The sequence below is a fragment of the Rosa rugosa genome, chromosome 5 (genome assembly GCF_958449725.1).
Source record: "Rosa rugosa chromosome 5, drRosRugo1.1, whole genome shotgun sequence".
NCBI lineage: Eukaryota > Viridiplantae > Streptophyta > Magnoliopsida > Rosales > Rosaceae > Rosa > Rosa rugosa.
In genome coordinates, this window is record NC_084824.1 from 11776889 (window position 1) to 11792944 (window position 16056).

At 37.4% G+C, this 16056-nt stretch overlaps 1 protein-coding gene and 1 long non-coding RNA gene across 9 annotated transcripts; one reads left to right on the forward strand and one right to left on the reverse strand.

Moving 5' to 3' along the window:
- The first annotated feature begins 504 nt into the window (after nucleotides 1–504).
- LOC133712010 (putative pentatricopeptide repeat-containing protein At5g13230, mitochondrial) lies at nucleotides 505–6795 on the forward strand. Of its 6 annotated transcripts, XM_062138083.1 has the most exons (5): nucleotides 505–3270; nucleotides 4711–4834; nucleotides 5290–5386; nucleotides 5490–5550; nucleotides 6019–6795. In XM_062138083.1, exon 1 carries the CDS (start codon nucleotides 686–688, stop codon nucleotides 3173–3175), a length of 2490 nt encoding a protein of 829 aa, XP_061994067.1. In that variant the 5' UTR covers nucleotides 505–685; the 3' UTR covers nucleotides 3176–3270; nucleotides 4711–4834; nucleotides 5290–5386; nucleotides 5490–5550; nucleotides 6019–6795. The 6 variants fall into 6 exon arrangements, with proteins under 6 accessions (XP_061994067.1, XP_061994071.1, XP_061994068.1 ...); XM_062138087.1 differs by lacking the exon at nucleotides 5290–5386 and having other exon boundaries at nucleotides 6091–6795; XM_062138084.1 differs by lacking the exon at nucleotides 5290–5386 and having other exon boundaries at nucleotides 6019–6794.
- A 5846-nt stretch (nucleotides 6796–12641) lies between these two features.
- On the reverse strand, nucleotides 12642–15303 carry LOC133710760 (uncharacterized). 3 transcript variants are annotated; one of them, XR_009846849.1, is made up of 5 exons: nucleotides 14481–15303; nucleotides 13825–13908; nucleotides 13378–13557; nucleotides 13102–13171; nucleotides 12642–12950 (listed from the first exon to the last, which is right to left on the reverse strand). It is a non-coding gene; the product is annotated as an uncharacterized LOC133710760 (long non-coding RNA). The 3 variants fall into 3 exon arrangements; XR_009846848.1 differs by having other exon boundaries at nucleotides 13378–13634; XR_009846847.1 differs by having other exon boundaries at nucleotides 13378–13908.
- Nucleotides 15304–16056: the final 753 nt, after the last annotated feature.

Consider the following 16056-nt stretch of genomic DNA (forward strand, 5'->3'; position numbering starts at 1 on the left):
GATTGTGGCTTCACATTCAGAATGCAGTGGTTAGTGGGGAACTGGTCATTTTGGGACCTTGTTAGCCTCAACATTTTATTTTCGCTTATGAGTTTCCAACTTCTGATTCCCAGCCATGTATGCAACAAAATGACCATATAAATAATTGGATTGCCCAAGCAAATTTCAATTTATTTGAGACGATAAAATCCTCCGGACATTCCAACCAACCAAAGAAGTGGAATGCTAGCAACTTTGTTCTTTCAACATTTGTTGTCGCATGAGGTAGTAGTATTATAATTTCATTACTTCGTTTTCTAACTCATCTCGGCAAAAGTTGGTTCATCCAGTCTCTTTCGATGATTGAATCCTAGTACCGTGCTGCGAAAAAAGAATTGGGATAGAAAATATGTTGCCACATGACATGATGAAACAACAGGGAGATGTATGTAATCGACGTATAGATGTAGTTGCATTTTACATGTAGATTAATTAAAGAGAAATACGAGGATCTACGTATTTTACATGTAGATTAATTAAAGAGAAATTATTATGCAGGGCACTCGCACCACCTCATGTGTAGATTAACTGAGAACAGAACCAAAATAATCGAAATAAAAAGAAAGAAAGAAAAAAGACATGAAGAGGTGACCCGTTGAATTTGACACATTCCTGCCGAAACATATAGCTTTTGATTTTGGTGGCCATGCTCAGACTGATTTCTCAAAAAACGTTTCAGTGTGCGAATTTCGCTACCCATTGCAAACCCAACTCTTGCTCAAGCTTTCAACGGTGTGGGTACACTGCCCAATTGACCCAACACTTGACGTTCCACCCAGAGCTTCCCAACCCAGAATTCGACTCTTACGCCTACGCAACTACGCTCCAGCATCACATCCAAAACGGCGACTTTACTTCAGGAACGGCTCTTCACTGCGATATTGTGAAGAAAGGCGGATGCTTGGACCTGTTCGCTTACAACATTCTCGCCAACGTGTACGTGAAAGCGGGTCTAGTCAATGATGCAGTCAAGGTGTTCGACGAAATGCCCCGCAGAAATGTCATTTCGTTCGTCACGTTAATCCAGGGGTTTTCGGAGTCTCAACGCTTCGTCGAGGCTGTAGAGTTGTTCGGTAGGTTGCATAGAGAAGGCCAGGAGCTGAACCCGTTTGTTTTCACTACCGTTTTGAAGTTGCTTGTGAGGATGGGATTGGCTGAGCTGGTTTGGACTGTCCACGCTTGTATTTATAAGCTCGGACATGGAACCAATGCCTTTGTTGGCACTGCTCTCATTGATGCATACTCTGTTTGCGGCGACGTTGATATTACTAGGGATGTTTTCGATGGGATTGTTTGTAAGGATATGGTAGCTTGGTCTGGGATGGTAGGGTGCTATGCTGAGAATGGCGGTTTTGAAGAAGCGGTTGAGCTCTTCTGTCAAATGAGGGTGATTGGATTCAGGCCTAATAATTATACTTTCAGCGGTGTGCTTAAGGCCTGTCTCAGGTTAAAGGCACTGGATCACGGGAAGTGTGTTCATGGATGTGTGATAAAATCATGTTTTGAAAAGGATCTATATGTGGGAATTTCATTGCTCGATTTGTACACCACATGTGGAGATGTTGATGATGCTCGGAGGGTATTTCAAGAGATGCCCAAAAATGAAGTGATTCCTTGGACTCTCATGGTTTCACGGTATGCTCAGAGTGACTGCTGTGAAGAGGCGCTGGACATGTTCTGTCGGATGAGGCAAGCTTTTGTCGCTCCCAATCAGTTTACATATGCTAGTGTGCTGCAAGCTTGTGCAACCATGGAGAGTTTAGTTTTGGGGAAGCAAATACATTGTCAAGTAGTCAAGGTTGGTCTTGACTCAGATATCTATGTTTTAAATGCCCTCATGGATTTCTATGCTAAATGTGGACAAATAGAGAACTCAATGGACCTGTTTGTGGAATCATCGAACAGAAATGATGTATCTTGGAACACAATGATTGTTGGTTATGTCCGGTTAGGTGATGGGGAGAAGGCGTTGACTTTGTTTTCAGATATGCTTAGATGCCAAGTGCAGGTCACAGATGTGACGTACTCTAGTGCTCTCCGTGCTTCCGCTAGCATAGCAGCGTTGGAGCCAGGACTTCAGATTCATTCAGTGACGATTAAAACCATATATGACGAGGACACTGTAGTTGGTAATTCTTTGATAGACATGTATGCCAAGTGTGGGAGCATCAAAGATGCCCGCTTGGTGTTCGATAAGTTGAAGCAACGAGATGAAGTTTCATGGAATGCAATGATCTCAGGATATTCTTTGCATGGTCTTGGTAAGGAGGCTCTTAAACTTTTTGAAATGATGCAGGAAACAAATTGCAAACCAAACAAGTTAACCTTTGTTGGTGTCCTATCGGCATGTAGCCATGCAGGACTGTTAGACCAAGGAAATGCTTATTTTAATTCTATGGTAGAAGACTACTACATTGAACCATGCATGGAGCACTATACTTGTATGGTCTGGCTACTAGGGAAATCAGGCCAGCTTGGTAAGGCTGTGAAGTTGATTGGCAAAATCCCATTTGAACCTAGTGCTATGGTATGGCGTGCTTTGCTCGGAGCCTGTGTTATCCATAATGACGTTGAGCTAGGAAGGATTTGTGCCCAGCATGTGCTTGAAATGGATCCCCAAGATGAGGCTACGCATGTGCTGTTGTCAAACTTATATGCCACTGCAAAGAGGTGGGATAATGTGGCTTTTGTTAGAAAAAACATGAAAAGGAAAGGAGTAAAGAAGGAGCCGGGCCTAAGTTGGATTGAGAACCAGGGCACAGTTCATTATTTCACTGTGGGTGATACTTCACATCCTGACCTGAGACTGATCAATGGGATGCTGGAATGGTTGAAAATGAGAACCTTGAAGGCAGGTCATGTTCCCAATTGTAATGTTGTTATGCTTGATGTTGAGGATGATGAAAAGGAGCGCCTCTTGTGGGTACACAGTGAAAGATTAGCTCTAGCACTTGCGCTGGTTAGAACTCCATCTGGGAGCCCCATTCGTATCATTAAAAATCTTCGGATATGTGTAGACTGCCATGCCACGATGAAGTTAATATCAAAGGTCGTGCAGCGTGAAATAATTGTTAGAGATATGAATCGGTTCCATCACTTTAAGGGTGGGATTTGCTCCTGTGACGATTACTGGTGATTGATTTTTATTAAGATCTGGTACTTGGAAGGTGATTTCATGAAGTCTTCCTGTCCTAAACATGGAGAAGTAGAATGGGATGCATTCTCTCGCAGGTAATTCCATATTTATGACCAGCAACATGAGCAAATAATACTGTGACTAGTGTTTGATTAGCGATTAAGGTGTAGTTGTTTGAAATGTTGGCTAAGCCACAGAAGTCAAAGAAGAAATAAAAAAATGGATGCCATATTTAACACAAATCACAGAAGGATTAATAGTTACCTGATATGAAATCTCTTGCCTCAATATCCAGTTTGTAGAATTTGACACACGCACCATGCTTAAGACATTTGTTACAACAGTGCATTACACTTTTGCTGATATATTATCTTTTTATATATTTTTTGGCCTGATAGCAGGGATAAACTATCTAGTTTAACCTTTTTGAATAACCATGATGAAGTTTGCACCTCTATTGCTAATTGGCATGTCCCAACATTCCCTAATTGAAGACCCTTCTGGGCCCCAAACTCCATACTCCAAAATGTGCAAACGTGAACTACAATTTCTACTGATCTTTTTAAATGCTGTCTTGTTGATAATTCGGAATTGTTCTCTTTTACTTTTTTTTTTATTTTTTTATTTTTTTTTTTTAACTTTGGCAACTTCTTTGTTCCATTAAAATTTCTTTTTTCACTTTGTAAGTTCAGAAAAATGAAATGAAAAAGAAGACAATCCACTTTCCCTAGAGATCAGCTTACCAATTATGGCCAAGTGAAATAATAGCATAGCCATTTGATTAAATGATATCATGCATTACCAATCTGTGGTATGAACTTAAGTTCATACACATCATGGGAGTTTTGCAGCACCCAGTTGCATGAATTTGTCGGCATACATTGTCACTGTCGTTGTCACTATGCAGCTCGAGTAAATTGCACGCACATGTTTTTTATTCCGATCCTGCAAGGATCAGTCAATCTTGGATGATCATGCATGAAACTTGATCCTGGAATTTTCTAGTTTTTTTACTTTATTTTGGTCGTTACGGCATCATCTTGCTAAGAAAAAATTGTTGGTATATTGCATACATGCATCTGTCATTTGTGTGCAAGGATGCATGCATTTGTATTTAGAATCTACCTATCTATATGCTGTATATGAATAGTATGGTTTCTTTGGAAGTACATTGGTATAACCTAGAATTCTTTTCTCCACTTGTTACGGTCTTCCCTCTCAAGTATATTGGAGAACACGCTTAATAGACTTGTTAATCCACTGACTTAACGCAAAAGCACTCATTATTATTATTATTTTTTAACCTGATAGTGGATAATCATAGCCAAGTAAGTCATTTGCTATATGATAACTGCCTTCAAATATCTGCTATATACTGTGTATTACATCATAGTTTTAGTCATTTTTGACATTAGACACATCAAACCGCACTTTAAGTTTTCCGTATTGGCGCTTCAACTTATTATTCATTCAAAATTACGATTGTAATATTAAATTTTTGACTTTAAAGTCTCAACTTTTCGATAATGTTGTAGGTGGTAGTGGATTAGAACAATGGTGGATTAGGCAGGTCTATTGAAACTTGCTCCATGGTAGCAACACCAGGAGTCAAAGTTGGCCTTTCTTCAAAAATTTCTGCAAATAGGTTCAAGGCTAGGAGTAAGTCATTTGCTATATGATAACTGACTTCAAATATCTGCTATATACTGTGTATCACATCATAGTTTTAGTCATTTGTGACATTAGACACATCATATCGCACTTAAGTTTTCCGTATTGGCACTTCAACTTATTTTTCATTCAAAATTACGATTTTACTCTTAAGTTTTTGACTTTCAAGTCTCAACTTTTGGTGTTGTAGGTGGTAGTGGATTAGAACAATAGTGGATTAGGCAAGTCTATTGAAACTTGCTCCATGGTAGCAACACCAGGAGTCACAATTTGCCTTTCTTCAAAAATAGCAACACCAGGAGTCACAATTTACCTTTCTTCAAAAATTTCTGCAAATAGGTTCAAGGCTAGGAGTGGAAATTCCAGCCTTTGGTTTGTGTATTTCTGTTTCGACGATTGACATGCACTTCAAGCCTCACATAATATGAATGTCCTTCCACTAGTTTGCTGCCTAGATCTTAATTGCTGCTCAAGTGATGTCTCACCAGGGAAATGACTATATTGGCAAAGCTTGTGACTACTGTACAAGTATTTGCACTAGTGAGTATTGAGTATATGGATAATTGGTGCATAGATAGGTTACTTGTTTTTGCAAGCCTGAACCACGATTTCACTTCCTTTTTCCTTTTTTTTTTTTTTACAGGAAGAATATTGGTCAACCTTAGCTGCCATTTTTATTATCTTGAAAGAAAAGTATGAATCAGGTATACCCTTGATTTTCCACAGAAGAAAACATATCTCAAATTTATCTATAACAAATTGCATTTTTTTTTATTGTCAAAAATAAATAAATGCATTCCCTTTGAGAGAATTTACCTGTTGAGAAAGTAACAGTTCATCTTACTGAAAAGAGCTTGTTTATAGCTCTGCTTCAAAAGAGAATTGACAAACCAACTATAAAGTCCCCACTATCACTAGCAGTATTCAAATTATTCCAATTAATGTTGAATTTCTATTTGACTTTGTTTTCTTTGTGATCCACTGAGACTCAGTACTAGTTATATATCCAACTCCAGATGAAGCACTAAATTTGGTTGCATAGTAGAAATCATTTTTATCTTCCACTTAAAAAAGATATTAAATGTGATCATTTCCTAGAATAAATCATCTATTTATAATTATATACATGTCAAGGTGTCATCTAAACAATGTTGCCTTTGTGTATTCACAAGGAAATTGTTTGATACAAGTAGCATTGCATCCTTGTTCGACACTAAATGTCATGGACTCAACTTGCTTCTCAGATCAGCAAAGCCAAACAAATATCTAAAATTACTTGGAGAAAGACTCTGTTTTCTCCTTTTCCATTGCCCTTCGATCAGAATCTCAATGTTGCCCGATGAATAACTAACTGGTACATTCTTGTCTTCTTTTCCAGAATTACTACTTTTGCCACAGTGTGTGAATTTATTTTCTCTGGTTCATGTTACTGATAATAACCATTGCCGTTTGTAAGGATTAAGCAGTGTGTTCTGTTGCCAAACCCAGAGTAAATTAAGGTGCCTCTGTTTGACATCACTGATCATCATATCCGAAACCAGTCCTGATACTGCAACTTCATTTTATAAACCCTCTAATTCTCAAATGTTTGTAGGTAAGGAGGGTCTGACTTATAGAAGGCTACACTTTCAGAAGATTTTGTGCATCAATTCTTTGGTAACAGGTGTGGCTTTGGGTAAGCTTTCTTTATATATTCAAGTCACACAAATTTGCCAGAATTCTTCCACGTGTTCAGAGGAAGAGATTGATGAATTATTTGACAAATAGTTACTCACTTGTATAACTATTATGAGAACATTGAATTGCTCGATTCTGTAGAGCACTGAAACTGTAATGTAGTTTGTACAGCTCACAATTGAAACTTCATGTAGCTTCACCGAAGTTTTGGGTACAGTCGGCATCATGCTATCAATATGTATTCTCATACTGAAATTTTTGATTATCTGACTACATATTGATAGCAATCACTGTATAAATTTATTATGAAGAAAATGTTTTCTGATGGTTCACAGTGAGTTATCTACCAGATCGAGAGAAGGATGATAGAGAGATATCCTCCTAAATTTCCATGTATGTTGATTTTTGAGGTTTGTTCCCCGTTTCCCCTGTATAGAAAATTGCCTAAACCTATACATGGGCCATGTCTTAAGTTTTACGCGAGCCCAGATTTATACAGTGATTGCTTTGGAAGCTGGCATCTCACAACTAGACTTGAGGGGCTCATCATCAATCTTTCCAATGCGTAAAGGCTTAGCATTAGCAAAACACTTAACAAAATTGCCAAAAAGAGTTTTGAAAATGGAAATAGTACTTTTCCCATTCTTCAAATTCATCGTTGGCAATTAGGGTATTGCAGCACTAGGAAAGTTAAGGGTCACCAATGTTGGTGATAACCAAAAATTGTTTCTCAAATTTGAGCATTTTGCTCAATGCCGATGAAACTTATGTGCAAAGACAATATGAGGATTGTTTTTGGCTTAAAATACGTAGTATTGGACAGAGGGGAGAGAAAATTTTAGTGCATGCGGGATATGGCCTTAGAAGGCATTGAGAAACATGGAGGTCTTATTCAGAACGTGTCCCTCTGGTATAAAATAACAGGTTCGGAGACACATGGGAGAGGGAGGCAAAAGTATAAAGGTGGATCAGAAACATGCATGCACCCATAACACAGCAAACTAAAAAACAGAACTTTCCCAATGAAATTGGAACTCTCTGTTCCGGTAGGAATATATTTAGGGTTCCTATACGTTTTTCAAATTAAAACCAAAGAAAGTATCTGAAAGGAAAATAACCAATACTCCATCACACTTAGATATTTGGTTTGTCTTTAGAGTGATTTGCTAGCCATCCTTATCAGGTCTGATGGTTTACCAGCGTGCTAATTGTGACGTCAATATATTATTATTATTGGACTAAACATCATTCACCATCAACCAATTTAATATCTTAAGCAGTTACAAGTTCTCGCTACAAAACTTAGTAAATTTTTGAATTGATTTTTTTTTTGTTTTTTTTTTGGCAAGGAGTAGGCAAATGCCTGAACCCTCAATTTATTGAGATATAGAAAAGACTCAAAAGAGACAACAAAGTACAACAACAACTGTTGTTGCGGCCTGGTGCCTTCTTTGTTTCATCCCTTCGACCAAAAAAAAAAGAAGAAGAAAAAAGTACACCAACAACTGGGGAACAAATTAATGTTCAAACCAGTGATATAACTGAACATCTAACTGACTCGAAAACAAGGCAAGTCTTGTTAGTCCCTTACGATAAATCTACGGTGAAAGTAGCAGCTTCCCACCATGTCATACTAGAAGAAGACAAACCATGATTTGTAAGTGTATCAATCGCACAATTACCTTCCCGATATATACTAGAAGAACATAGTTGAATTTGACATATAAGATGCACGGTTTGTCCCCACTTTACGAGAAGTTGTCAAGGCACCAACATGGAAGAGCGAAGGAAATCAAGGACTAGTGAAGAGTCAACTTCCAACCAAGTTCCCAATCTCTAACCAAATTTTTGGCTTATCTTTAAATACGTGCTCTTAGGACAGGTTTGTTTTGCCAAAAAGTTTAAATGGAGAAAATGCAAAAACTTGAACGATAATGTTATCAAAATATGAATATTGATGAAAATTTTAAGTAACATTGTCCAACATGCTTGTGCTATATCAAAATATATATCGGAGAAGATTGTTATGTAATATGGGCAATTATCAAAACTATATATGCTTTGGGAACATGCAGTAACCTTTACTACGGAACCTAAATAAACAAGGATTAATCTTCATTAACATCATATAGATATGATTCACTAGCTTTATCAACAAAAATATATATGAACACGAACATGATGATCGAGGTTGTCTTATATGACAATTTGACATGTGCACTCATCATTCATGACTACTCCTCCACTCGTTTTTGTTTGTAGTAATTTGTACACCCTAGCTAGCTATAAAGCCTAAAGCTAGCTTGCTATGCTACTAAAAAACTAACAAGATTTCTTGTTTATTATTCATGTACCCAAGCACGACATAACGTGTTTTGAACCTAGCTAGCAACATAGCTCAGAGCTGCAATGCAAACAATAGAAGAAACCATGGTTAAAGTCCATTATAGGAAAAGCCAGAAATTTTTTTCATGAATTTTGTGCTGAGCTAGCTCGCTCTATCGATCCTTTTCATGATTCCCCTGCTTACCACGAAAGGACAAGCAATCAAAAAGTTTAACGATCGAAATGATATTTGTGTTTGGGCAATTGAGCTGGTAATGTATGAACTATCTTGTCAAGATCTTAGAGTGGAATTACCAGGACAATTCGAGAGAGAGAGAGAGAGAGATGTAGAAAGCTAATATGATCATGATGATCATTTGTAATTTTTCTGTGGCTGGGCATTGATCCATCTCATCATCGTGTAAATCATAGAATCGATCTAGTAGCTATTCACGTTCCCATTACCAGTTGACTGTTTAAATCGAATCTCCACTTTTCATCACTAATCAAACGTCCACGTGACTCAACCATGACAATGCAAAGCAAAACCCTCTTATCTTTTACAAACAATATAAATTTCTTTTAATGAAACCCAATAGCAGTAGCAGCAGGTAGCTTGTGATATAAAAAGATCAACCCCAGTAGCTGCAGAGAGAATAATGAATATATAAGGATATAATTTTCTGGTACGTAATGATGATAAGCTGGGTTATAAAATAATTAAGCAATCAGAGGACAATGAAACACAGAGGATTAACATCTAATATATATCACCAGTCAAAATCCCCAGATTAGATATAATTAAGAAAACTCTCAGCAATATATAATAATTATTATTATTCGGTAAAAAAAAAAAAAAGAAGAAGAAGATGATGATCATGGCTGGCGGGAATAGAAAAATGATCGCGCGGGAGCGTAGCGAGAGAGAGAGAGAGAGAGAATGTTGAGGGGTCGGTGGGGGCCCACAGGAGAGCCCCCCACGAAGTCCGGCTTTGCACGCGCAGTCAGGGAGGTGGGGACCACGGATTGCAGTCCCACGCCTCTGTCCATGCAAAAATTTTATTTTCCAACAAAAAAAAAAAAAAAAAAGAAGGAAAAAGAAAGAAGGCGTGGAATTTTATGGCCCCAGAGAACGTCGAGGGCGTACGCTGTTATCGCGAACCAGCATGCACCCTATAACAGTAGACTACCATCATGCGCATGCTGCATTTGCATGGCTATGGCTGCCTTTTCGTTATTAATTATTATTAGAAAAACACGACGTTCTGTGGAAAAGAAAAGAAAAGAGTGAGAAAGGAAGGAAAAAAGAAGAAGAACGAAAACGAAGTCTTGTTTTTTTCTAGCTTAAATAGCTGACCATAAGTGTGGAAATGCATGTACTGAGATGTACATGCATGGTGGTCTGTTTATTTGAGAGGAAGAAATTTACAATAATAGAAAGACGTTTCTCCCAATCTAACCTACCTTACGAGATAGCTTAGAATCTACTAGCTCTGACTATCAAGTTAGTGCTGTGATTGTTGTGAAGGGATTCAATATACGGTAAAGCTTTAAGCATGCGAATATACTTTAATAACTTTCCAATGTATACGTTTGTATTAGTGCTGTCAATTCCGACACGATCCAATAACACGACTCGAAACCCACACGAAATAAAACGGGTTGAACCCACACGATTAAAAAGTGGGTCAGTCATGGGTCAACCCGCCATGACCCATTTAATAAATGGGTCGGCCACGGGTCAACCCGCCAACACGAAGTGAACCCGTATAACTCGATTATGCTATACTTCATCCTGAAATTTTAGACATTGGGAGTATTTGATCATAGGATTAGACAATTTGAAATATTTTGCTTTATAATTATTGGATTTAATTATTTATGAATTATATATAATTATTTATGTTCTTCGTATTGTCGAGTTTTTAGTGAATTTAATCAATTTATGCATTTTTTTAGTTAAATGGGTCGCATTGTTAACCCTTAAATTGGTCATTTTGTCAAACACGACACAACCTATTTATTAAATGGGTTAAGCGGGTAGGAAACGGGTAACCCGTTTAATAAATAGGTTGGGTTTGGGTTTAAATTTTTGACACGATTATTAAATGGGTTGGGTTCGGGTTTGTATCTTGCGACACGACAAATACCTTGACCCGACACGAACCCAACTCGACACGACCCATTGACAGCCCTAGTTTGTATGTACGTAGGTCTTCTCCATTTCCAATGAATTATTCTTGCACGTGTTTTAATGTAATGATAATCACCCTTAATTTAATCTATTTATAAAAGCTTATTGACTAAATGCGCTGGGGAATTGAAGTTTCTGGCCACCCGTGACAGAAAATTCCGCAATATGTTAAAAATGAGTATATGACATATATAAAATTATTATTTTTTAGACTTAATTACTCAAATGAGAATTTATTTTACTTTAAAGTATTTCATTTAAAAAAAAAAAAGAGGATCTTAATTAGCTTAACAAACAAATTTTCCTAGTTACAATATGAATTGTTAGAGTAGTAAAATAATTCCGTATAAAGTGATAAATATTACATTAAATAAGTCAAATATAATAAAATATTAACATAACATAGCTTCACCCTACTTATTACATTCTCTTTGTCTTTGCCGGAACGAAGTGGGGGAGGAGCTCAAAACATGCCAATTCAATTGATCGATGTCAAAAATAAATCAAACTAATGATCTATATATGCTATTCTCATCACAATGTGAAAATGTGAATAGACGAGCTAAATTTTACCGTAAAAAGAAAAAAAATCAATAGAAAACGTCCTAAAGTTCACAACACATCACAATGATGTGATTGAATTCACGAAAATATAAATGAGGCATGGAATTGCGGAAGAGGATTGTATGCACCGACAGTGCAAGTGCACTGTAAGTTATTTTAATCTCTAAAAAAATAACAGCCACTCATCTAATCCACTCCTTTATATATTTTAATATAAAAAAAATACATCTATTCATATTGCAAGTACCCATGCACTGACGGTGCATGGAATACACTCCCGTACACGCATGAGCTGGCTAGCAGCCAAGAAAACTACCATCATCAAATATGAGTAAAGGAAAGGAAAGCGGAAAGGTTTGATTGCCTTCCAAGGCCATCAATTGACATGCAAAAGTCTAGATAATTAAAATATTCGTCATACAATATGCATTTGTGATTTGTTAGTATTAGGCTATTAGCCATTAGGTAATACACACATACTATATAATTGTTGCTGGCCTATATGCAAAATTCACTTGTGAAGAAAAGTATACTTCTGTAACATTTTATAAAACTCTTCCAATCGAACTTCACTAAACTAAAATATCCGATTAGATTCCTAGCACTACAAGAAAAAACATGTTTAACAACTTGCAATTCACGTTGTCAATCACTTTTGACAACGTTTGGCGCATGTTGTAGATGCCAGAGTCATTAAAAGTCCACAAGTCCTTAACATCGCGCTTTGCACGTTGTCAAAAAGAGGCAAAGCACGTTGTTGTAATTATTCAACAATGAGCTCTACACGTTGTCATAAACTTTCGACAACGTTTTAAGCACATGTTGTAAGTTTTAACAACACTCTCAGCATGTTGTCTTTAGTTTTCGACAGCATACATGGTATGTTGTCATATTACTGAATACGTTGTTATAATGTTTCAATATATACTATTGCACCCAATTTGCTGGGTTCTTTCCTTTACCTTTCTCGATAATTCTGTAAACATTCACCATTACTGAGCACATTCCCATGCCAATATTAGTAGACTAACCATGTAAAAGAAAAATATACATTTCATTAAGAGTACCATATTGTCTAATACATATATTCCTTACAAAAAATGCAAGACATACATATATTCCTTACAAAAAATGCAAGACAAAGTACTGCATCCTTTGTGGATCATTGGTAATTGACAAAACAAGCATTGTTATGACTACAAATATCAGAAATTACGAGGAAGTTCAATAGATCCTATCGGGTTCTAATGCTCTGTGCAGTTTTTCCAGCAACTTCAAGAATCCTAGCAGCTGGTTTGGCCAACGAAACCTGTAATATCTAAAGCTACGCCTGCGCGATAGATACTGAAAACATGAAAGCATTGTCCAACAGTCAGGAAACTAACACCAATCATCTGTGGGTTTTAGGTTATTAAATCGATTAACCTGTGGAGTGACATTTAAAAGGAAACAAAGATAATTAGTTTATTATTACTGCAGCCCAGCAATAAATTACCTTAGAGCACAACAGGAAGACCATGATTCTCAACTCCATTGATCGGTGGTTGAAGAAGACCTCTGAGTCCCTTGAAATCGATATATTGAAAACAATTAAATAAACATTTGCATCTAATAGACTAATCCACAAACTGATATACCATTTACATACCTCAATGACTTATTTGATTACACATTTGGAGTGAGATGCTGTACATCTCATGAAGTAGTTGCCTAGCAGATAAGTTTTACTCACTCACTCAAGAAAGCCTAACAGATAAGTTCTAATATGTACCTTAAACATCTCATGACGAAGTTGCGAGTATAATGCCTCATAAGGATCTCTTGTAGAGACTCCAAGCTAGCAATTTTATGTGCAATTGTCAATGGCATTCTGGCACTGCCACTGTGTACAGAGACTTGAAACGTTGTGCCTTATGATATCACAAAGTAGCTTAAATCTGTAGTCACGACTCTGGAATGACCCACAACAACCCAATTGACATTAGTGGATACAGTTTCCGAGCTCCATCTAGGGAGGTGACGCAGAGACTTCAAGAACAAGATAATAGATACAGTTCAAGAAAGTTATAATGTGAAGCCAAGTATAAAAGAACACAATATAAAAACTATAAAAACGGACACAAAAAGAACCAAAGCAACAAAAAACTGTAATTTCCATAACCCAGAGATTGGTTCAAGAAAGTACAGTAGTACAGTAATGGGTGTCACTGGGCAATACCATTTCAAAGTTAAGGGCATTCAGTTGCCGAGGCCTGTTCAATGTCAACGTCCTCGCAAAGAAATCCTCTCGTACCAAAACCACCTATCAGAAAACAAAGAACAAACTACAAGCTTCAGAAACCAAACACAATAGTTCAATACAGCACAGATGGCAAATTGCTAAATTACTTGGTAACCATTGGAAGTAAAAAGTACTAAATAACCCGAAACCTCACAAAACCTAACCTACTCTAGCCGAATTAAGTTACCAACACGTGGAAATTCAATGATTAATTGACAACAGCAGCAAATACAAACACACACATATGTAGTCGAAATTCTACGCTAAGCTATACATGCATTACAAGAATCAATTGTCCACATGAACATCCATTTTAAGTCTGCAATGTCTCATACTCACATCCTTTAATCGAATTTTTACATAAAATTCACTATCTAGCATGAATCATCTTTATTTTCAATGCACGCCAAGTGTTCGACAAAATGCCAAATCAGGAAGAACAAGCAAACATGAACAAGCAAATGAATAGCAGTATTTTGCATCTGCGAGACTAAAACCTGAGTTCTTCAAACAATTTTCAATCTAAACAATATGATGATGAAATTGAAGGTGCGAAACAGTAGAACAGCTAATATGAAGAAAGAAAGAAGTACCTTCGTAGCCGTAACACCGGAAATTTGGCCGTCGAAATGCGTCAAAGATTGACAACCGAGGTCGGCAACTAGAGTGGAGTCGGTGGCGCGGTCGACGGAGCCGAGGCAGAGGATGAACTGGTAAGGACGTAGCCGACGCTGGGCGGCGCGTGGGAGGTACTGAGGGATTGGAGGAGCACAACCAAAGGCAAACTCGACCCTACCGTCGGCTGAGCGGGACGTGCTCGACGGCGGCGACGCCGGATAAGCAGTCTTGCTCCATAGAGAAGTCGTCGATGCAATTGAGAGTGACGACAGAGGGAAGCGATCGTTTCGGGTGGTTTAGGGTTTGAGAGTTGAGAGCTCCAGAGCTCAATTCTTCAAGCCCAGGATTTTATATGTTTTGGGTCTCTGATGGATCATCACCTTTTTTTTTTTTTTTTCGAGAAAGATTGAGATGTGTTTTTACTGACTTCAGTCAACGGGTCCTTTTGTTTTTCGTCAATTTTTTTTTTTTAAGGGCCTTGACAGTTGAGCACAAATGCACAATTGTCTGCTATTTTTTTTCTTTTATCTCAAAGTTTCGACAACGTTCACTGCACGTTGTTGTTTTAAAAATATTTAACAACGTGCACTCCTGCTTGTTGATACATTAATTGACAACTTGCAGACAACAACGTACAAAGTGAGTTGTCGATAACTAAATTAACAACATGCAAATGACGCATGTAGTGGTAAATAATTTAATACAATGCTCTTTCTGCGCATGTTGTAGAAGATTAGAAGTGACAACGAGCATTTATAGCATGTTGTAGATATGATGTTGTCGTAGACTATTTTTCTTGTAGTGTAGTCATCAAAATTATATTAACACCTTAATTTTGATGACTAGGAATCTAATCGGATAATTTCTTTCTTGTGCTTGAGTTATGGCGGGAAATATTGCCTAAACACATTAAAGACCACAGCAGACTAATTTCAAAGGTTGAATGCAGGTAGGTAACATGACTCGTAAAAGTTGTTCTTGTTCTTGTTCAGAGAGAAAGAGAGAGAGAGAGAACGGAAAAGGTGATCATGTCCAAGTCAATTTGAGTGTAATTGCAAGTAAACCCTTTTGGTAGTAAAACTATTAATCAGTACAGAGCGGAGATAAACAATGATAAAAAGTATGTAAGTGGTGTAGGTTTTGTAATAAAGAAAGCCACATCTCTGAAAACCCAGCCGGCCAAGGAAAAAGTGCAAGTATTAATCGTATATAAAGAGTCGGGGAATGATGAGGTTTGTGGTGATGATGGTAAGTGGGAAGCAGTGAACAAGAAAAAGGGAATAGAAAGAAGAAGAAAAAACAGAAAAGGAATATTTAGGGTTTGGTGACATGCAGAGAGCAGCTTCCTGTTTCAGTTTGTGTTAGTTATTAGTTAATTTGGTTTATTATCAATTACTCACTGCTCATTATTCTCTTTTTATTCGTAGTTAAGTCCCATGCATGTGTGCTTTGATCAAATCACCAAGCGTGCTCTGTATGTTCTGACTTCTGAGCTCTCACACACATGAAAGAACAACACCAGCAGGTCTCTGTTTTATTGGGTTACTCAGC

Excerpts from the sequence above, each read along its gene's own strand:
- LOC133712010 (XM_062138083.1), top strand. The coding sequence starts at position 686 with ATGCTCAGACTGATTTCTCAAAAAACGTTTCAGTGTGCGAATTTCGCT.